Genomic DNA, 23,741 nt, shown 5'->3' with positions numbered 1-23,741 from the left:
GTACCCGAAGAAAGATGCGTGCAATTAGAGAACTGTTAATATACGGCCATCGGGTTTAATTTATGCAGGTAATAATTTATATGGTCTAGCTGCTCGCCTACGAGATATTTCGTATAGAGTCGATCCAGGTGAACAATACGCGTGAGATCAAGAATCACGAGCGTGAGAAAGGGTCCTGTCCAGCAAACGGAACCGGTTTTGCAATTACGCCTAGAGCTTTCAACCATCTACTAAGTGACTTTTAATTTCACAACGGGTTTATTTCAGTGATTGCAGTCTGCACGGCACGAACCACGTACGATAATATTTCACGAAACCCGTCGCGTTTTCCAGCCGACTAGCTCACTCTGTCGCCCCCTCCCCTCCCCACCCCTCCTCTCTCTTTCTTGTAATGATATGCTGCAGGAACAATATGTCCAATTATCGGTATTATCCGCAAAATACCCAAGCTTAAACCTCCCATCCCGGATGTAGCATCTCCCTCATATATTTTCGTATAAATATTTAATTTTAAAGTGAATCGCGAATGAAAAACAGCAGCCGATCTAGAAGAGTAATTATAGAGAGCAATAAAATAGGCCGAAGGAAAAAATCGTTGACAACCGTTTCCTCCCTCAAGGCCATTTGTTTTAGAAAATTATTAGAGTACATGGTGCACGCGCCCAATCCGGAAACCCTTCAATTTCTCCTAACGAGCTTTTTTTCGTCATCTATCCAGCTTGAAGATGGGCCCCGAAGGGTTGAAGCATGACCTTGACTAGTTTTTTTCAAGCCTTTCGTTTCAGGTAGGCCGTATGTCGTCTAACGAACACAATCCGGTCGGTAGACCGGATGTAAAAATCACCGCCCTTTACCGGACCAATTTGTAAACAAACAAGATGGTGGAACGTGTGTGAAATCGGGCCAGATGCTTCGTACTACTATACGACAGGTTTTGGGACAGAAGAATCCGACCTTGAAAATCATTTGGGTCCATCGCTTCCCGTATGTTCTAACCTCTTTATGAGATTTTTTATACTTTCTACACGCGTTCCCCGTTCGTTCTTACATGTACAAATGTTAGTTTCATATCCTAGATCATACATTATTTTTAATTAGTTTTTCAACGATATTCGTACACAACGTATTCCACGTTCGTTACTCACTCGATACTGGCTCTTGTTTTCTAGGTGAATCCAGATGTGATAAAGGAATCATATTTACATACCTGAAACAAGAAAGTTAAGATTATTATACAGTTACGATAGCATAATAATAAAGGCATAAGAAACAATGAGATTGGACAAAATAGACATGTATACATAAGAGTAGTCCGCAGGCAGCATCAGTGACATCTATTCTCATCGGTAATTTATCTTTCGACCAAGTTTTTTCATTTACCTAGCCACTTCTCATTGATATTTGGCCAGGTCGTAAATTATCCGCAAAAATTCGCTAACGACGTTGCTGGCAAAAATCGTCAAGTACGTATATATATATATATATATATAGTCCGGTGGAGGAGAGGTTACCCGTGAAAAGTATGCTCTGGCCGCGAATCTGTTTCCCGGGGAACGTCATTAAAACAAACTTTCGAGGACGTAATGTGACTAGCGCCAAAAAGCCTCTCGCAGTAGAATTTAAGAACACTTAAGAGGTAATGCGTGTTCCACGAACTTTCCTGGCTGATTCGCGGGGACTCTCGGCTGTCACCATCAATCTTGGGGGTCGTGAAACGATGTATCGACGTTCGCTACAAAGGCAGCCCCCCGCGGCAACCCCGAAGAGCCCCGTGGCCCGTGTACCCATAAACAACCCTCGACAAGCAATGCGTCCCGAATTAAAAGGGAACCCCGGCAATATTCCAGTATCACGAGCGTTATATTGCACGAAACACACAGGACGCGTCGAGAGAGTTTGGAGTAAATAAAAAATCCCAGCTGATGCAGCGGCAGCTTCATAAAAAGGCTCGCGCGACGATACGCGCGGTTGTTTTCGGCTATAGCAGTCGGAGGAAACTAGAGTCGTTAGGACTATTTGTCACTGGGCGATCCTTCCATAAAATAGGGCGGAATAGATCAATTCCTGTCGTTAGCTCTGGGAGCTTTCGAAGCGTCACGCGGAAATAAATGACGAGTTGTGGAGTTGGCGCAAACTGGTTTGACACTCGATGACGTGATTTTTGGATTGCTGGAAATGCTGGGAGAGGGGGGGGGGGGTTGATAGGTGAGATCGATTGATATGTATTGCGGGGGATAGGGAGGAGGCATCGGACCAATCTCTATCAAGTCTATGATAAAGCATGCCGGTTAGGTGGCGCTCTACCGTATCGGCTGATTTATTAAAGTTTTAATATCGTCGTGATCGCAGCTAAGCCGCGTTGCCCGTGCTCTCAACGTCTCCACTAAGCGTCACGTCAAGATTAATGATCGACCGACGAGGGTTCCGAACTTGTAGCCCCGTATAATTGTCTGCAACCCGTACGAATGCCAATGAGAGAGATTCGGACAAGCTAAGCTCTAATATTCTGACGGGGAATGCCTATCAGCCCCCGCAACATTGCATTGATATTCATTATGACCTCCATTATCGAAATTGTAAATCGATCTGCTTTTTCCTTCTGCTCGCTTTAATGATCCGTCCATCTGTTCTTCTCTCGGCATGCTAATTTTCTTGCTTCAAAATTAAATCGTCGTTTTTCTTTTCCACGCAGACACACTAATCGTTGCTGCGAATCTATCAAGAGGGGGGAGGAACGGTGATGGAGAGTGCATGGAAAACGGATGCATTGGGTAAAAATGCAGAGCGTAGGGAGATGAAGACGGAACAGATGCTCGTGTGTGTGAAGGAGGAAGGGAGGGATATCGGGGGAAGTGTGGGTGGAGATAGGCGGGGGAGTCCGATCAGCCGTCGGTGAAATACCTCGTAGCACGACCTGACCTTTGAGAAGCAGTCAAGAACCTCTTCGCCTCGAGCTTCGCTCCACCCTCTCTCGCTCTTCCCTCCCCCCTCCCACCTCCTCCTCCCATCTCTTCGATATACCATCCTTATAAGAGCGAGCTATCCTAACTTCAGGCTGATCCACCGAGTACAATATGCACCTGCACCTTTGCGCGAATAAGAGAACGCCTTCGATCCGTGCGGTGCAGGTGACTCTAGCAAGCATCTACATATACATACGTACACATAAAGCTCCTTCCACGCGTTACATTTACTTACAAATGCACATTACCCCCACCCTCGAACCATAATCATCCCTTCCCAAAATTCTCTCTCCCTTTCTCTCTCTCTCTCTCATATCCGCCCTACCAGGAATCCATTTGCAAATTGCAAATCTCCCGTGCATCGGAGCTGCAGCATATTTTCAATCGGAAATCGCAATGTCTAATTAATGCGGTAGGCTTTGGAAAAATGACAAAGTTCCTCCTGGAGAAATTCCAATGAGCTACTGCCAATAAGGCACTGCGGTGGCTTCGCGCAAAATTTCCTCGGTAATGTCCGCATCGGCAAATTTCAATAAGTAATCTTCTCTGTTTGATTAACATTGCGCCAGGGAGGCCTGTGAGAACGTCACGTTCGAATAAAATCCATCAGGCATCGCTAAAACGCAAATATCGCCCCAATAGAAAACTGCCTGCTTCTCACGGGACTCTCCTCAATTTCGCGTCCCTCTCTCTCTCTCTCTCTCTCTCTCTTACTCCTTTTTCCTGGCGATCGCACGGATGGTTTAAATTACTACATTGGAGCTGGTATGGCTCGACGCGTATAGTAGGCTCATTGAAATCCGCGTAACCCGACATGCATGTCGAAGCGCGAGGAGGAATAAGCTAAAACGCGTAGCGAAAGCTGTTATTTGTACTCTGTGTATTAGTGTGTATATAGTACTGCATATATATATATATATATATATATATACATATGGTATAACGGTATGGAAAATTGCACGGCGCTAAAACCTCGGCACGATGAATTTTCTGGACCGAGCGTCGCTTTGCTTATCAACGTATTAATCGGATGCGCGCAATGGTCATGGCTGGACGAGGGAGGAGGGGGGAGGGGGAGTAGGTAATCGAACCGGAAAGATAATCAGCGTTGTCAAGACGGGAGTTTTTTGTCAGGTGACTAAACGGGTTTTCTAGCTAACGAAGCAGCGAGTTTGTCGTTTAAACCGCCATCTTGACTCGTCTTCGTCGCAGCGGGTAGCGAGCACGGTAAGAAATCGTTGGATATCACGAAGATGGAAAGAAGATAGGGGGAGGGGGTGGCATACGAGGAACGCGCGTTATATCATGAGAACTGACAGCTGCGTGTTTTGTCTTACCGCGGCTTTAAATATAAGCAGTCCTCTTCGGTCTCGCGGGGAATTTCAAATTCCGTTTACCAAAGCTCTCTGCAGGCTTCTTTTGATGTCCTCCCGAACCAACATTGATCTGATCCACCTCCAACATCCATTTTTATCAACGCGAAAAACCTATATATATGTGTGTACGAGAAATAGAAAGAGAGAGAGAGAGAGAGAGAGAGTGACTCGTAATGTATACTAATATTTTATTTCTCCCCGTGCTGGGTCGACATTTTAACGCGCCTCAAAAAACCCATTTACACGCATCAGAGTTACCTTTAAATAAAACACCTATCTTCTCTTCTTTCCCTCGGAAGTGGAAATTTTCACGACGCGACTCTGGACAAATGGAGATGGCGAGATATTTGCAGGAAATGGGTCGCCTGGCTTCAATCAAAGAATCCGCCGCCACCTTATTTATGACGCGCGTTAACTTGCCAAACTGTTGGGAGAGAGAATTGGTCAACATTTATTTCGATATACCTGTTAGGACCGCTGCGGGCGGCAGCCATTACCAGCCGGCTAGAATGCTGAAAGGGAGTACTCGACCGAATGACCATTATCGTGCCGAACTTTGTCCTACTTTTATTTTCGACTGCCACGAATTATTGTGGGAGGCCCAGTGACCGCGTCTATCGATGTTCAATTACGAGATGAATATACGCAGGTGAGCGTGTTTTCTATACATCTATATATATACTTTCGATGTTAATGGTCGCTCGCTTGAGGAAAAAACCTCAACAATTATTAATCTTACTCCCTGCGCGTCTTATATATAGCTACTCCAAAACATTCTCGTCCATTTTTCATCCGATGTACTATATATATATATATATATATATGTAGTATATATGATTCCTGGTACACTTTGGAGATTAGGCCTGCGCAAAAGAGGCGTTCGAAGGACAGAGTGGCAAATTAATGAAAACATATGGGAGGATGAGCCAGGCTGTTGCAGGAGGAGAGATAAAGACGGACCAAGGACGTCCACAGGAGGATTCGGCTATGATCGATAAAGTCCGCTTTTAACCTTTAACTGGCCATTCCGCTTGGCCCTAACGATGATTTATCGCGCGACTGGATTACGGCTGACCTTGACGACCAAGGAACGAGTATAAATGGAGCGGCGGAGGATGCCGTGAAGCGGGCGTCGACGCGACACTCGCGAGGACATTCCAGGATGCTACCTAAACGTGTCGGGGGGTCAAAGGTCACCTACTTGGTAGCGCATTCCGTCATACGTTAGCTGGCACGCCGGCACCTATATATCGGATAATCGCTGATATGGGAGATGCACGGGACTATCGGAAATATTTAACAGCTACCCAAAGATATTCGAGATGCCTGCGCTTCCCTCCAAGACAAGATCCATTACATATACCTTTGCGCAAAAGAAAATAAAATACTTTGAATTTAAGCATTGACCAATTTCAGGCAATTACCGTATATTATTCGGTATACTCGTTAGTCTTTTAATGTTTTCCCTCGAGTATTGGCAGAGCGCGGAGAGAAGTAGGAATTCCGAGAGGCTTTCGCTAGGATCAAGGGACGTTATAAAATAATTGCGTCGTAAAGCTTGGAATATTTAGAGGTTATAGGCGCCGCGCCGCGCCGCGACGCTACGCGACTCGACTCGGCTCGACTCGGTGTAGCGTCGGCGTCGCTCATCGGCATCGGCGTCGGATCGCGGACCACACAGGGAGACACGTAGAAGAGTCATTGTTTGTTGGTTGATTGCGGCTACTGTCAATAGGTCTTGTTAAACGGCCAGGCTGGCTGGCTGTCGTCGAATTAACGTCGATTAGCATGCCCATTAGCCAGACGTTGAACCGGACCATCACGAGATGATCGTGTGCAGCTGCCAGGTCGACCCGGGATTTGCATCTACCGACTTCCTACCATTTCCCGTTCACCGTCAATGCTATCGGCGATTTCCAGTAGCGTACTTCACCACTCCGCTGATCGATACTTCTTTGCTGAAACGCCGCGCGAATAACGGTGCCTCGCGCGCGCTCTATTCATTCCCTAGCGCGCGTTTTATTAAAGATATGGAGAAGGAGCTTTTAAACAAATTGACTCGAGCCTTCCTAAGACTTCTTCCCCCGACCAACCGGCCATAAATTATTCCGATAAATCTCGCGCTTCTCGTAAATAATTGGCAAAACGTGCTGCTCGGTCACAGGCCGATCGATGACTCATTTTTGAATATTCATCAAACTACGTGAGAATTTCGACCTCATCCGTTCATCCAAATTGATTATTCACAGTCGCATTGGTAACGCTTATTAATAAATTATATTATTAGGACTCTTTGACGATCTTTTGTCTCATCGATATTAATCATCGACAGCTATAAAATAATGAGGCAGGAAACACCTAGAACTGTCGCTAAATCTAGGTTTATTATCTTTTATTATTTTCACACAGTCTCTGACTGACCTAAATAACCCCCGACGGTTTTTGTAGAAATTGAATGATTCACTTCCGAATTTCAGGGAGTCCATGCTGTCCGTGAGTCATTGGAAGAAAATTTCAAATCTTATATTCTCATCGCTTACTAATAGACCTAGAGCTGAATCGGGGATTTTCGGGAGGTTAGGATGAAAAGTCTGGAGCAGGATTATCGAACAATGAGAGCGGAGGAGATAGGAATCCGTTTAGGTACGATGCTTCAGAGCGCAGTAGATTCGAAGACCCTGCGAGGACTCTATGGATTTAAAGGGCCCATCTCTATTCTCCGTTGGCCTCTTTATCGCAATGTCCCGCTGATCTTTACTCTTAATCGGTCTTACCGCGGCGACAGCATCTGCCTACGAGATTAGCAGGACCGGTATCCTTCCGAAACATTTATAAGAAGTTGGGTGGAAAAAAAAATTGGGCGAGATCGATAGCTTCTAACTGGATTCACAATTCAGCTTGTTAAAGCCAAATTTATTGGCCGGTTTTATACGACGAATTTCATTAACGGCTCTACGACGGTCATCGTTTCAACCTCTACGGACAGTAACGATCCAAAATGTGATTTATCCGCGACCCTTGGATCCCGAAATTCTATGCTTGATTCTCGATCGATGATAGTATATATATATATATCCTTGTCTTTTTCGGGAACTCCGCATGCCAGTCATAGAAAATTCCTAAAAAATTGTTTGAATCATTCGTTTCATAATGAAGGAAATCATCGCTGGTGTTTTCCAGTTTCGTTCTACAGCTTATTTCAAGAGATAGACCTCCACAATGAATGACGCGTGAAATCAGCTCATCTTGCCCAAGAAGTAGCAGGCACTAACAGATTCCTTCATAAATATTCATCGAACTACAGTTAACCGTTTAAATCGTCAGTTCTCTTGACATAATTAATATGATACCTTTTATTGTGCATAGAGAGTTTGAAAAAAATGTTTTGAGAGGATCCAGAAAGGGTCCAGCCTTACTCCGGACTAACAGATGTTTGTCGGAGCGGAGAAAGCAGAAAAACGCCACGTTCAGGTACGAAATTCACAAGAGAGAGGTAGGGAGGAGAGAGGGGAAGGAAAAGGAAACCAAAGAGACGGAGGGAGAAATGGAAAACGAAGGGTAGGAACATTGTATGGATCTCGCAATAAGATGCAACCCGAGATAAGGCAGGACCCCCGAAGAGGTCCTCGATGTAAGGCGAATTATTATTACGAGTACGAATGATTCTTTCTGTATGGCGGAGCCTCTCTGTACCAGATGCTTTTGCCAGATCAAAGAGATCGGCAGATCCGGGTACTCCTAGGTCTTAGAAGAGTGGGATGTGTTATACGTGTTTCCGAAACAGAAAGGCCACTCGACATTTTGCGCCAGCTCTACTGTTGGATCCTCACGATTGACAGATCTGACGACAAATTCGACGCCCCTTACCATTGTACTCTCCGATTGGAACATCCTGTTCTGGTCAGTGAACAGATGAGAATCGATACTATTGTCGAAAGTTAATACGGACCGATAATCTGTCTACGCTTTAATACACTGCCACGTCCCAAGTCTCCTAATAGAATATATATATATATATATATTTTTTTTTTGTTGTGAAAATCGGACTTTTCCTGAAATGAATTTTTTATTAGCTCTCTGGGGAATCATTGAAGCGAATTAGCTGTGAGGATAGGCAATTAAATATAATCGTGCGTGTTAGCTCGTTAATTACGGAGCGCATGGATAATGCAATGAGCAAAGCGATAGTTCGCGTGGTAAGTAAAAAGTGTTCGTACGTTCGTGTATGTCATATTTTATACGAGCGGTCCGTTTTTGCGAACACGTCGAAGCAGTGGGGGGAAGAATGTCGCGAAAGAAGATGACAGGAGTACTGCAGCTATGGGCTTTAATATTGTATAATGCAAAAGCTGGCAGAAAGGAGAAAGGCAAACAGCCAAGGCGCACCGCACACATTCGGATAATTCGTGTAAAAACACGTATTTAATCTGCGCTGTGTGTGGTTGAGAGAAAACTTTGCGTAAAAAGGAGCGTGCGATGCGTATATGCATAATATACATCTGTGTGAAATGGTGTAGTGTGAGAAAAAATGGAGAAATCTGAGTACCTCGGGTATCCGGCCAGTACTGCCTCCGCGTACGCTAACGTAATATTATTAATGACTTTTTAATGAAATAAAACGCTCCACGGAAATTAAGCCCCTCCTTCCTTACACTCCTCCTCCCGCAGCCCCATTTTGCTACTAATTTGTTCTGCGCGCCACTTCCGTGCTCCGTCCACCACCCCCCTCCCCCCCTCACTTTTGTCACAATCCCATTCGTTGACCTTTCTCCCGAATAGATTAACAAAGCTTGACAGGAAGGCTTTCTCAAGCTTCCATGCTCTTTTTACAGCATATTTCTGCACTAATTAAAAAAACAAAGGTTTAAATGGTTAACGATATTTTTATTATACGAGGTCGAGCTTATCGTTGATGCGAAGAAAAGAGTATATAATAGTTTGATGAATAAACGAAAGCACATTTTCACCGCGAATATATTGTGTATACTGCTTATTATATATGTGGAAGAATTTTTTGTTCATCGAACGGTTCGATTGTGCTAAATTGAGGCTATTTCTTTGCAGAGGCTCATTTATACGACATAAAAGTCAGCTGTGAGGCGTTGCTGGATGGCGGGAAGAGGGAGAGGGGAGGGGTAACACAGAAGGGAGCTGCAATTTCTGCAGCCGTGACGACAATCCTGAGTAAAATGAGGGGAGATCGTGAGGGGCCGCTCCTCGTTAAGCGTATAATTCGTTGGTGCGCAGGAAAGAGGAGAAGAGCGAGGAGAGAAAAAAGCTAGAAGAGAGAGGGAGTGGGAGAAAAAGAGAAAAATAAATAGGTTGTTTTTGAAGCTCGCGCGTGAAACGAATCGCCGCGTGAAAAATCAGTGACTTCCGGAATCGTTGACGGGTACGACAAAAGAAACTTCCCGCATGCGGGTGCATCGGGATTTTCGAGGCTCCCCGCGCGTCCCGGCAAGATTTACGCCGAAGCCGAACGCTTTTACGAGCGACGAGAGATCGCCGCGCCTCTCGGAGAATCTTTAAATAACTCGCTATCGTTTTTCTCAAGCTGGCCTCTATTTCTCTCACGCGTGCGGCCTCCCTCCCTCGTTCTTTTATCTCGAGCTTTTTCTCCCCGCTCTCTAATTGGTCCGTACGCCCATTACCAGCAATCAAAGGGACCGCGTGATTCGTCACGTTTCGCGGAATAAATAATGCACGGCGCCATTTGCATAAGTCCCGGCACAGCCGTGCGCGTCGCTATTATCGGGACCCTCCAATCCTAAAAGGGAAGCTGCTGAAACTCTAGAATTTCGCCGGCGCGTATATGGCAAATATTCATAGAAATTCTGGCGGTTTGAAATTAAACAGTTCTTGCGAGTTGTTTTGGGTCTCTCGCGAGACGCCGGGCGCGCGGATCAAAAGTTATTCGACGAGCGAGCTAGCGGCGGAGGAACGCGTGTGTGCAGCGTGTGTGTATGCTTTTGGAAAGGCAGTTGGTTTTTTGCCAGAGGCATTAGCAGGTAAAGAGTAGTAAAAATGTGATCGAGCGTTGTTCTCCGGGAGAATTGGTTTTTGCGCGGAGCACGTTCGAGGTTCAGTCGAGTTCTTTTCTTCTTCCTTAACCGATAAGCGGCCTTTTGACAAGCTCCTCAAGCCCCTCTTCGAGTCATCAGGCAAGGTAACGAAGCGTGTCAGCGTTCCATCCGCTCGTCTTTCTGCGGTCGGGCTACAGTTCTATTTTCTTTCTCTTCCACCCACACCCCCTCCAGCAGCAGCAGAAGCTAGCATCCTGCCAACGCTAAATCGGAGCAATTCTTGGCTAACGCCCCTCCATAACGTCTTCCTCGGATAAACAGCCGCAACCTTCCAGCTGACTCAGCCTTTCGTCCTCTCCATTCAAGGATTCTCCGACGCTTTTTAGCCTGCAATGTCTCGCAACAATTGATTTCGCTCGATTTACTGCCTCGAGTCATCTCTGATTCCTCAAAGCCAATAATATCCACCCTTCCACTTTTCAAAGCGATACTAATTTCAGAATTTTTCTTCCATCCAAAAACACGAACTCTAAGCGTATAATAGGTATGATATTCGGATTATATAATTCATATATGTTACGAGTATAAATATATAGATGGCTTATTGTGTATATACGCGGTTTTACGAGGCGATCGTTGGCCGCTTAATTCTGCACGGACGATATGGTCGCGAGACCGGAAGGAGCCATAGAATCTATACCGCAAACTCTCGCTTTTTATTCGTTCGAGCCTGAAAAACGTGAGATCCGTAGGTATAAGAAGGGATCGCGAATATTTTTCTTCCCGTCACTTTTCGCCGATTCGCCATCGCTTCATCGTCGTCGCTTTTCAGCCGACCGAAGACGAAAGAGGAGGTCGCTGGGGAAAAACCAGCTGGGGTTTCTTCGTATCGTTCCGTAGCAACGCTCCAATGATCATAAGAGACCCCTGCTTCCTTCCGACGATGACAGTCATTGGTCGGTCTAGTAATCAATCACCGTCAGACAGCAGAAATAAATCGCTCTTGTCCTACGTTTTTTATCGACAAATGAAATCCTGTCTTGCAGACCACACAGGGAACCTCGAATTAATAATAAGAAATCGCGAGTCGAGAATTCAGCTGGGGCGATTCAATATCGCGCGACTCGGGCGAGTATTAAATCAATTGGAAATTTTCGAGAAACTTTCTCATTGCGCGTTATTGTCGATAGAATGCTGGCTCGTCTCACTCAGCGCGTACACACACATATATAAATATATATATATATATATACGTATCTAACACAGACGGTGCGCGCTCGCGATTGTAAAATTTGCATAAAAGGGAGGTAAATGGCATTAAGCGGAATGGGAAGGGGGAAGGAAGGAGGAGGGTATCTCGTTACACAGATTAGCCGGTGCGGGATTATATCGTTACATCGGTTTCGGAGTTGGGAAACGGCCGGGGGGAGCCGGTGACTGCAGCCGATGATGAAAGAGGTGACTGACGGGGGGTTGGAGCGCGAACGCCACGCCAATTTAGTCGGGGGCGTTGCGGGGGTGGCTTTTCAGCGAAATCAGTTCGGCGACAATGGCGGGGACAATGAGAGCGCCGGCGCCCTATACCGGGAACAAAGACGACAATAGATTGCTAAAAAGGAAACCAAGTAAATACGAGAGCCCTCTCATCTGGTACAGGGGAATTACATTAATGAAACTAACTAATGCTGGAACAATGGACTAACTTCGTGCCTGTATCATCGGGCTCAAGCAGCTCTGCGACCTCTGCCGGCTCCTCCTTTCAACCGAAAGACCCTCGCGCTTCCAAGAAAATCCCTTCGCCACCTCTAAATTCAATCGTACGATTGGTCATCTTCGGTCTATAAACTATACATCTTTCTCCATTCTGGCGCTTCCGGAACTTTCCACTAAATCATTGTGAAAGCGTCCATGTACCAATAATGCAATAACAATCCACTAAAAATGTTTGGTACTGTATATTACATGTATTTGTGAAAAGTTCCATAAAAAGTACAAAATTTATCAGTCAATGGTGTTGATAGTACGCGTACGTATACAAACAGTAGACATTTTTACTGTGTTGGCATACACATATATAGACCGAGGGCTCGCATGCCGCACTCTGATTTATTATACAGTTGCTGCTCAGTTTCTTTGAGCAATCTTTGAATTTAGAGTTTAAGGCAAGCAGCGAAAGGTGTTTGTTTGCCGGAGAACTTATTGGATTATCTTTAGGTAGACGGGTTCTTTTCAGCAGTTTTACAGGCTAACCGGAGTACAGCATTATGGCGCTACGTTGCCGAAGCAATTAAGCGATCTGATAATTATTGCTGGCGTTCCTGCAGCTAAATTGGCCGCCAGGAGACAATAATTAAGCGGGCCGCCGTGATTCGGCTTCCCCGTGCTCCTTCTTAATAGCCGCCTCTGTGCTTCGCCTCATCGTCAAAATATTGCCTGGTCCCGATTTCTGCTTGGACCACCTAGACGCCAGCATTCAATTACCGCCGATACTGTACCGAGGGCTACACGGTATACATAATATTCCTAGTTGGCGAAAATAGCCGTACTTATCGATTTATAACTTCATTTTCATACATTTAAAGCTGCACCAACTCTCACTGATTAGCCCAGACTTATCTTTTCCCTTGATTAATAAATTTAATCAAGTATTTTCCACTCGAACGTCCTTTACCGTGTAAAATTGCATTTTCTCATTAGGATTCTTTCTGGTGGTTAAACTTTTTTCCATATTTTTTGCTCGATTGATTTATTCGCTGACGGATGCGGTGAGCAAAACTTTCAGTCGATATTGGTTTTGCATGTATCGCTAATATAAACATAAGTAGGCAAAATTTCTAATACGGTGGCCGGCGATTCTGAGAGATTCGAGTATCACGTTAATAAATTCCTTTATCCGCCGGTTTCATCTTCATACTCGGCCTCATTTTGCCCGAGCTATTATATGATTTTCTCTTCGGCAAAGGTCGTGGGACGCGCCTCTTATCATCGGTCAACTATCAAACGGCGCTGTTGTACCGCGAACGCCACGGTCCGAACTGCCATAAATCTAACCTGCAACAGAACCGATTATCGTGTACAGCGCCGTCTTCGCGGAAGCCCAGGCCACCAGGTTTGTACCAATTTTACTGTTATTTCCTCTACGTGAAATATATATACGAATGCGTATAATAGTATGCGAAAAAGCTAAGCAAAGGCAAAACCAATAATCATAAGAGAAATGTGAACAGCAATGATTAGAGTTCATTAATTATGACTTTTGATCGATCGCTGTGCTCGGTCCAATCAATTTCGTTACGTATCGTTTATAATGGGAGAGCAGCGAACGAAATTCTTATTTGTCAAGCGGAACGAACGAAGGTTAGGTTTCTATTATTCTTGAGCGCACGATTCACCTGTCGCTGCCATAATTGAACTTGGAGATTTACGGCACGACAGCGCGGATTCGAGGTTCGCAGTAACAGGAACGTTGTAGGTCGAATCAAAAATCGAGCAGAACAGCTTCGTTGTTGCTGGCTCGCTGGCTGCATGGCTAGCTCGCGCGCTCGCCGCTCTCTCGCGTGACTCAGAAATGCCTGCCAGGTGGCTCACTTTCCTTCTGATTTATTGCCTTATTGTTGCCTATCGATTTTAATAGCTTAAATCACGGCAATTTATCTCCGATATTCGACCAATACGCGTACATATATAGACTTTGTTCGCCAATCCTTTGTGTCCCTAAAATCGACCCTCCTATATACACAAATTAACATATTGGCCGATGCAGATTCTCTATATAGCAACCACATTATCTATCATAATAATATTATAGACCTATTATAGAGAGCCAATTTATTAGACAAAATTATATGTTCTAGGAAAAATCCGGTAAATCATTCTAATTTTCTCATACCGTAAATTATTAAATATAGGGTACCGCGCCAGACCAGCCACCACTCGTATATTGCTAAAAAATTTGCGCCAAGACCGATTTAATTTTTACCCAAAAATAAGAATTAGCAAATTCTTTTGCATTTTAATTACCAGCTCGAGTAGATTGCACTTTCTGTCGAATAATCGTCTGTATGTGCTACGTATAACGCGTACAATTTAATATCTTGATGGATTATACAGAGTAAAGATAGTTTTTCCGCAAGTTTTCCAAGCCAAGGGTATTCGAGTAAATGGAGATGGGGAAAATGTAGAATCTGGCGAATAGTTTACGATAGCTGCAAGGAACTGAATGATCGGCGAGGGTTTGGAAATAGGTCAGGCTAATATCGTTCAACTTAGTGCAGAGATAGTTTGACGTAGAGAGCAATTTCCCAGTGTGGAACTTTTTAAAATAAGTATGCGCGAATGGGCCGCTGACAGTACAAGCAATAAGCGCGCAACGGCCGTGGAGCTTGGATTTTGAGGAATACCCTCCATTATTCATAGGAGCTTGGAATGCGTTTAGATCACTCTTCTCTTCCTCCTCTTGTTCACTCTTCTCGTCAGTTTCATCCCACGAAGAAAAGGGGGACCTGTCAACAGCCCCGGGATCGAGGAAAAATTGATTTTGAAATCGTCTCATTTTAGCGGGATAGGGTACGTAGCCTCCTATTTTTCGCGAATTGCTCTCCCTTCGAGACGCTCTTCACTTCTCAAGTTCTTCGAGTTCTTCGGGCTTATCGATATTACTCCTTCCACCCCAAATATCAATATTCTTAACAATAGCTTCGATTCTTTTTATAATAGCCGTACCCTCCTCTCGACAAAGTAGTAATACAGTTGCGATAACTTTCAACTCGTTTCGATACATATATACTTGTTCGTGTCAGGACCCGACGAGTGATCACTGCGCATTAACATTAATACAGTGTATCAATTTGGCTCCGAATAAAGAGAAAAAATCGTTGATCGGAGAACTAACATCGGTTAGAAGATGAACTACTGCAAGGTTTTCTGTCTACAATGCTTTTCACGCCAGCTCCACTTATTCATTTCGCTTCATAATGGAGCCCGTGCGTTTCTATTTTCACGGATCGGAATTCGGGGTGTTCGACAACAAAAGTCCTAGTTCCAGCTCAACCGTGAAAGGTATAGATACCTATCGTGGTCATGGGACTTGCAGGCTACATATATACATATATAATAAAAGCCGAAGCAACGATCGATTGCTACCAAAATCCAGCTATGCTTAATTTATTAGCCGATCGCATTGTGAAATCTCCAACGATTTAAAGTGACTCCTCGCAAATTTTCAATATGACATTCTAACTACTATACTTATATTTATTCTACCATGTTAAGAATAAAAGTCAAAAGTAACTTTTATTATATTTCGAATTAATTGAACTTTCACAAATTAAATATACGTGTCCATGATTAAGAAAAATTGAAGGTGATATAAATGGACGAAAAAGACCAAAGTGAGAATATATAAAAATTTGCAGATAGGAATTCTATTCTTAACGTACAGTATATACCACCATGCACAGCGTCAATAAATCTCTCTAACGAAAGGCCGACCTAACCTAAACTATTATTCTCTCTATATACTATCGTTAGTTTTTCTCTCCTACTTTCCTCTCTCATAATTTGATATTTTACTTTGGAGAGAGAGAGGGTATAGGAGTTATTCCATAGAAGCGTAGACTCCAAATTAGCGGAATCACGCTGTGGCAGGGGTGGAAAAAAAAATTGGTGGAAAAAATGAAAAAGCAGGAGTAGTCGCAGTCTTGGTGGTGAATGCAAAGGCTAGAGGAAGCCAATTTCCCAGTGCGTATGGTTACGTCGTTTTCGATAATAATTGGCAGCATGAATGGACGCCACGGTTTGCATAGAGATGCAGCTCGCGCACCCTCGCATTGTCGAAGCTAACGTGTATATATATGTATACGTGCGAGCAACTGTTCCCATCCGCGTTTGTATACGCGTGTGTCGACAGGCATCGTCATCTGAATTTGATTCCTGGATGCGTCTGGTCATTAGCAAGTCCAGCTGCGTATCGCTTTCCGTCTACGTGATCGTATATGTGAATACCGCTGAATTTATGTCCGTGTATTGGTGCGCGAAGTTGCTTGACTGACGCTTCTCGTCATTTCCGAAGCCCGAGGCTGCACGGTGACATTACGGCAACTAGAAAATCTCCAACGTACTATAACTATAGCTATAGGTATATCCACCCACACCTCCTGCACGCCTTAAAAATTCACATTTCTCCTCTCATGATTTTCGCACAAAATTCTAAACAATTTTAACTCGCTCGCTACGTTCCGTAAAATTTCGATATTGCAATTTCCTGTTCAATTTTGCCGGAAGTTGAATCTGCACGCGGAATGCAAACTTGCGGAGTTTGATTCGTTGGAAATCATGACCCGCTATACGTGCAGAAGTTATCTCGCTGGGACTCGCTTATGCGCCAGCTCATCAGGCAGTAAAAAAGGCCACAATACAAACAATAAATAAAACCTGTAGAGAGAACTATTATTTTTTATCCAATCCACAAGTTACAATAGAGAATCAGGGATTTTTCATCGAGGCAGAAAATGATTTTCCTAGAAGCGCCTTTTAGCCGCCATTAACGCTCGGATTTCTTCGCTAATGGAAAACGATAAAGAGAGCGAGAGAGAGAGAGAGAGAGAGATCTCGCCTGCAGATACCGATCGGGATTCGAGCGATCGTTTAAAGTGAGGCTGGTCGAAAAAAAAGGAAAAAGTGCAGGTAGAGGGCGATGCTTGCAAGCGGATTACGCGTATTTCAGACAATTTTTGAGTGGCTATAGGTATATAGATCTCGTTACTAGCCCTTCTTCGAGAAGGGACACTCGAGAGATCGATTGTTCGCGATCGAGAGAAGTTTAATGCGCTTTCCGCTCGAGTGGCAGCGGGCAACTCTCGTTTCTTCGCTTTTCACGTGAATCGTGGCGGCCATTATTGCCAGGTCGAGAGACGCGGAATTGGCAAAAGGTGAGCCGGACACGATCCCACCAGCTGGCATTGTTACGGGAATATTATTAGGGCATTAGGCCCACGCTGGGATTAAAATCCGACCCTTGCAACAGTGTTGCATGTCTCAATGGAGCAGCGAGCTTGCCAGTCAATGGTTTCTTTGGGCCCTTAAGCTTCCCCTTCCGCCCAGCTTCTTCTGCACCGCCTTCCGGTTTAACCGACCCTCACCTTCTAGCTATATCGTTTCCTCATCCTTATTTACTCTTCCTCCTCCTCCTCCTCCTCCTCCTCCCCCTACATAGCCAACATTTTCATAACTTTATAATTGTGTCCATTCCGTTATAGCCACGCAAGAGCTTATACAATAAAGCTCTGATATTTTTAATTAACCCAGATCTCTGGATTGGTCGCAGCTCGCATCCAGCATAATAAAGCCTCTTTAAGACCTGGGATGAATCGTTTATGTCGTAGCTCGGATATCAGTGCAATTAAACTACACTATAAGCGGGACTATGATACTCCGACTAATTATCGGATTGCCAGAGATGAGCGGCATTTATCGGCAAATTTCGCGGCCAGGATCGCTAATAAATCAGAGAGAGCCAGGGAAAGCCATTTGGCTTGCGTCAAAAAACTGGCCACTCTGGCGCAAGGCTTTACGACGAGTCAAAACGACTGCAGACCACATCTTGAGATGCCGCCGGCAGTAAAACCTGATTGCCTCCGCGAAATATATGCAGCCACCCTCGCCGAAGAGCTCTTCCTTTACCTTTCGTCGCCGCAGAATTCCGCCATTACCGGGCATCTGCTCGTCAGTCCTGCTTCTAAATAATATGCGCGAAAGAGAGAGAGAGAGAGAGAGAGAGAGTTTAACAAAAGCGTATCATGCCAGAAATCTGGTTAGCAAGTGCCCTCAGGATTTGCCTCGATGGTAGCTAGCCTCGGAAAGATTTTCTTATTTTCATCAGCCTCGCTCGTTTAACTCCCTCTCTCTCCCTCTATCTCTTTTGTATAAACTCCTAACAGGGTCGATTATTCGATGAATTTTAACGATTTGGATTTCGGTTTAATGCTACTACGAAGGCTGCTGTGCTGATGAGCCGAGCATGACGCCGTGGAAACCCTGCCTGCAGTAATTACGGGACGTACAACGTTAACGGGCATAGTAGCTCAGTACTCGACTGTCCGGTCTGTTTCCTCGTAACGTTTATTGCGCGAGCTTCCCTTTTCCTCCTCAGGTAAGCCCTTGCCTATTTCTCTTCTTCCTCTACGACTCGTATCCGCCTTCTTCCTGTCATATGCCTAGCCATCCCCTTCCCTGGACACGCACGAATGGCCCGCAACCACTAGAAATATATATATATATATATATATACGTGGCCCGACTCGTTTTACAATCTTTCCCTTTCCAATCGATGTCGAGGCTCTCTCGGTACGTACTTTCAGTTTAGTACCGGCCCTTACCTCCCGAGTATTGTCTCGTCTTAAATTTTCCACTCTATGTACTTACGAACCATCCTTCGAATGTTGCCCCTCGAGATATCAACATGCAAAAATCATGCCTTCCCCCGACGAAAAGTATCTTATTTTACTATATATATAATGCACAAGAAGGAAGAAAGATGTCGCATCTTCATCGACGAGGGACAAACTAATTTTATTCGTCGTTCTAAGAAATATCGATAAAAACGAGCCTCTTATCGTAATTTCATCAGAGCTGGTAAAGATTTTATTTCGATCTCTCCTTTGGGCAGCGCGGCGCGGCGCGGCTCGGCGCGGGGCGGCAGTGTGTACCGCTACTTTTACGATTCCCCCTTTTTATCGTTTTTTTTTCATTCGCGCCATGGAGAGATAAAAAAAGGTTCTATCCGGTCGCACCTGCTCATAAGTGGCCAATGCCGAAAGCATTCTTCCTGCTCGCCCGTTTGATTGCGAATCCTTTAAACATTTTACGACGACTCAGGTATTCGGCCTCTGTACCAACGTCATCATCTCCCGAAGCCATCTTTACAACCGCGGCGAGTCTTGAAATTATTATAAAGCACCTGCATCGACCGCTGGTATTTATTCCATTTGCTCGAATTATCCCAATATCCCGCATAGGCTTTTATTGCGATTTCCGCTGTAAAATTATAATTTCTCAAGCTTATTCAATATAATTTCTCTGGCAATCCTTTTTTCCCACTGGGAATAAGATTTCGATCGGAGAATCTTGCTCGACGCGACGGGAGGTCCGTGGCGTTAGTTTTACGATTTTGGCTTTATCGCCGAAGCTGCAGTCGAGGTCCTGCGGGGGCGAAAAAGAACCGAGAGAGAAAGCTTCGCACCTGCCCGCGCGTGGCCTCCGGACACGCCAACCTTAATCGCCGATTACGCTTTACGACTGGCCCCTCATATTTTTACGATTCCCATTCCTCCAGTTGCTCGCAAATATTCTCTGGACCGCATCGGCTAACGGAAAACATCGTTAACCAGCAAGCATCTAGCAAATCAACGATAAACTCTTTCTCGCTACTCCCTCACAATAATTGCCACTTTCGCGAAATAACTTGGCTTTTTATTATCCTTGAAATCCTCTCGTTGCTCCTGTTTACACAAGCCTGTTTGTTTTTACTGCCTCTTACTGTTTTCAATTGGATAAACTATATATATATATATATATATGTGTGTGTGTGTGTGTGTGTGTGTGTGTGTTAGGTAGCCTAGCTCTTCCTGGAAATCTTTTGTTATATCGCCTTCCTACACCATTTTTCCTGCCCTTTTTCGCTGTTGCAAAAAGAATCCTTGAAGGTTTGATCCGAAGCGTCTCTCGTTCACACATACGTCGAGTATTTTCAATGAAGGGGTTGGAAGTTTGATAGAAGATAGTCCAGGAGGGAAGAGACCCCTTGTGCAGAATCCAGCACGTTCCTGACTCGATCAGTGCCTGGGGACTGAAAAGGCCGGCGACCCTCTGACCGCCGTTCGTAATGAAATATCGCGTATGCGAAATTGACAGCTACGAAATGGACCGTCGAAAGTGCCATCCCCCTCCGTCCCTCCACTCCCCTGGGACTCCTAGCAGCCGCAAAGGAACATGCAGAATTCACCGCGTCCTTTCCACTTTTTTCTCTTATCGCAAATTCTTGCACCAAATAAATTCCAATCCATCTTTGAAAATATTGCCAAGCAACTATTATCGTGGTTCGTATAAAATATAACCGGCTGTTATATATATAGTAGCAAATTGTACTTTTTTCTATTAAATATATATATATATATATACTCACGTATAGCGAGGAGATATTATTGCTGGCTGTGGATTGGGGGATATATGTAGAGTTTGATAGAAATTTCTGCAAGATATGGTTCGGAATGTGGGGTTGGCGATTTTCTTTTCTGCGCGTGTAAGCATCTTTTCGGTATCACGTAGTATATAGGGGGTAGAAGAGGGGGGGAGGGAGGATTGGTATACGGTGTGCGTCGGGTGTATATCCCCTTAATGCACGAGCGAGCCTTTCGAGAAGAGAGAATTCGGCAGATAATTCCCGTCAGTTGCAACGTCATTAACTTCTTCTTATTGGCGCAGCCACCCCAGCGTGCCGTCTGCAGCTCATCGATCACCTTCGGCTCGACGAAAAGAATGCTCGATATCTCCCTCGCGAGCACGGATTTCCCCCGTAATCGAGTTTGTTCCCGATTATCGAAGACCGCACACTGCCCGGAAATCCCATCTTCTCGCGTGTACTTTTCTTATTCGAAACCGCAAATTACGCCCGCTACTGCCTCGAATTCCTCGCGAGGAAACGTGCTGCGGCCTTCCCGGGCTACCTCGCGGTCTCGCAAATATTTGCAATATCCCAAGTAAAAGTCCCGTGTGCAGTTCACTCTCGCTCGATTAGTATATATATATATATATATATATACGCCAAACGGAATCTATATCCCTTTAAACGTACCCCTGCCTCGCCTCTTTTCGATATAACCATACTATACATATATATGCTATATATACGGAAACTTTTGTCGATTTAAGAAAATCTGCAGAGAAATAAACGATAGCAATCAACGGAGGACAATGATATTGCAGGACGAAGTACAATAATTCAGGGGTATTCGACGCGTGGAGAAACGGCCAAAGAATAGAAAGGGCAGGAAGGGGGATGGAAAAGGTTTTACCCGCGGGATTTGCTCGTTGACTCATCTTGTATATTGGCATTCATCGTCGTGACTGGAGCATTGTGACTCCGGCGATATATGAATATCATTACCCAGCGTTTTATGGGGTTTCAGGCTGACGCCATGACGGATCGATCGGCCACGTCACACGCGCGCGCGATCCCGGCACGCGCGTTTCATAAACTTTCGCACCACTCACCGCTCACGACTCCCGCCCGAGTCCCGACCGAGGCGACTGACTGAGCTTCCTCGCTGCGTGCCGTTACGATGTTTTTCTAACCTTCGATTCGTACGCCTAGAGAAATTCCAACATTTCAAGCAATGGATATATAGATGATACGAGAAACTATATATAGTATTACAGCTATGGTGACGATTTGAAGAAATTTAACGTGGTTTTATATACGATTATGGGCGAGTAGGAGAAATTAAAAAAAGTAAAAGTTTAGAAATTTTCTTCCGCGAGGTCAAAGGTCAACGTGGGAGGATGGGTATATGAAAATAGCGTATATACGCCTATACACAGACTCTTAAGATTTCTAAGCAAGACTCTGGCTGAGAAATCCTTTCAAGTGTAGATTGCGACTGGATCGTAGGACGAGGGTCTCTTTGGTATATGGCAAAAGAGTACAGTATATATATATATATATATATGTATAGTGCTGGCTGTGCAGAACGTGTCCGATTGGTGTACGAGTCGATAATTAGTGGCAGTAGGCCACCAGCGTGGAGAAGCGTTTGCGCAAAAATTCTGCCGCAGGCCAATGCGAATATAGCATATATATATTTTGCTAGCACACCCGATTGGACTCGCTTGTGTGGGCGGCTACGTGCTATAACCTTATACCCACACCCACACGCAGCTTTTCACAAAAGCCAATCCCATCTCAACATCTTTGCGAGGAAATTCATAAAAATTCCCTTACGGATTTCCTCGTGTAAGCGTGCATTCGCAGAACGTATAGCAAACGAGTTCCTGCCCAAAGCAACGAGTCAAAAGAAAAAGAACACACACAGCCGGGGGAGAGCAGACTGAAAGAGTCGTGGGCATGCAAAAAACGTAAGGAGCCTAAACAAAGGGTAGTAAAATCTACGTGAAAATGTGCAACACTATAAAATCACTCGAAGAAATCCTTCTAAATTTGTGTAGAGCTTCTCTCGACTGGATATGATATTCAAGATTTTATTGAATTTTTGCGGACCATTCGCGCCTCGTGCTTTTTCCTTATCCTGGAGCAACCTGCATACTGCACGCTTCGTGTAGCGTGGCATATATATATATATATATATGTACAGGGCTTTTGTAGCTGTGTACGTGTGGACGGCGGCGCAGTTCCGGGTTCTAGATACGCACACGCAGATACGCAAGCGTAGGTAAAACCGGGGTTGGCAGCTGGCGCAGCGATAACAATACCCGCGGTGCTCGTATAGCAGTCAGAGTTCATGTATATACACACACTCTGAAATCTCTAGGTGCCTTTGGGCTATTCGTGCGCTCTCGCGTTATTCTCGCATTAATCGCCGCCCCCTAAACCCTTCATGGACCCGCAGGCCCTGGGTCGCGGCGCCTTCTCCCATTCGCCAGCGATTAAAATTTTCTGGACCAACTCCCCCGGACTCCTCACAGCTTGATTTACCCCTCCTTCCCAAGAATTACATTGCGAAACTCGTTAATCTTACCAGCTTCGCCATTCGTCCCAGGCTAATAATACGAACTTTACCAAAAAAAAAAAAAGAAAGAAAATAAGAAAAAAGCAAAAAGTGAAAAAGAAAGGAATAAGAAAGGAACAAATTCGAGTCTGAAGAAACGAGCCGTCAGGGAAATATGATACACAGGGTGTTATATCGTGTGACGTATATGAATGGGAATATTTTATAGATCAGAGAGCACCGCTGCATCTTAATTTATTTCACCGATCTCATATCGAGTGGTATCTGCAATCGGCATTGGTAATCTTAACGGTAATTTCAGTTAGTATCTGACTACGACCAAGATTATCCAGATAAACCTACGGGTTGATATCTGGTGTGAGTGTCGGGCTTCAGTGTGTATATACATATATATACTATAGTATACTGTATAGATGTTATCCTCCTGGCAACGTCCATCTTATCGTTTATCAGCCATTGGCAAGCCCCAGTGGGAGCGTGTAGCAACTTTTCGAGTGCGAAGCACCCTCGAAATGGGGAAGAGCTGCATCATCGCGGACCATAAACCATATCGATGAATAAAGGACCAGCATTGTATTTGACTCGCAGTGTAGTGGCTGCTAGCTGGATCTACGGTTGCTCGAACCATAAGTGACGAAG

At 44.7% G+C, this 23,741-nt stretch overlaps 1 protein-coding gene across 5 annotated transcripts in view; it reads right to left on the bottom strand.

Annotated features, from left to right (window-relative positions):
• Ten-m (teneurin transmembrane protein Ten-m) overlaps positions 1–23,741 on the bottom strand; it is a 388,572-nt gene that overhangs the window by 60,373 nt on the left and 304,458 nt on the right. Inside the window, exon 4 of one of the 5 annotated variants that reach the window (XM_066736569.1) lies at positions 1,146–1,207. The exons of the other annotated variants lie outside the window; for them this stretch is intronic. Within the exon in view, the coding sequence (XP_066592666.1) occupies positions 1,146–1,207 (62 nt within the window). The remainder of the gene's footprint in view (positions 1–1,145; positions 1,208–23,741) is intronic. 5 annotated transcript variants of the gene reach the window in all.

Source organism: Prorops nasuta, unplaced genomic scaffold (genome assembly GCF_024137725.1).
Source record: "Prorops nasuta isolate Cenicafe-Biocafe unplaced genomic scaffold, Cenicafe_Pnas_1.2 PNAS00015, whole genome shotgun sequence".
NCBI lineage: Eukaryota > Metazoa > Arthropoda > Insecta > Hymenoptera > Bethylidae > Prorops > Prorops nasuta.
This window is presented reverse-complemented; position numbering and strand designations above follow the sequence as displayed.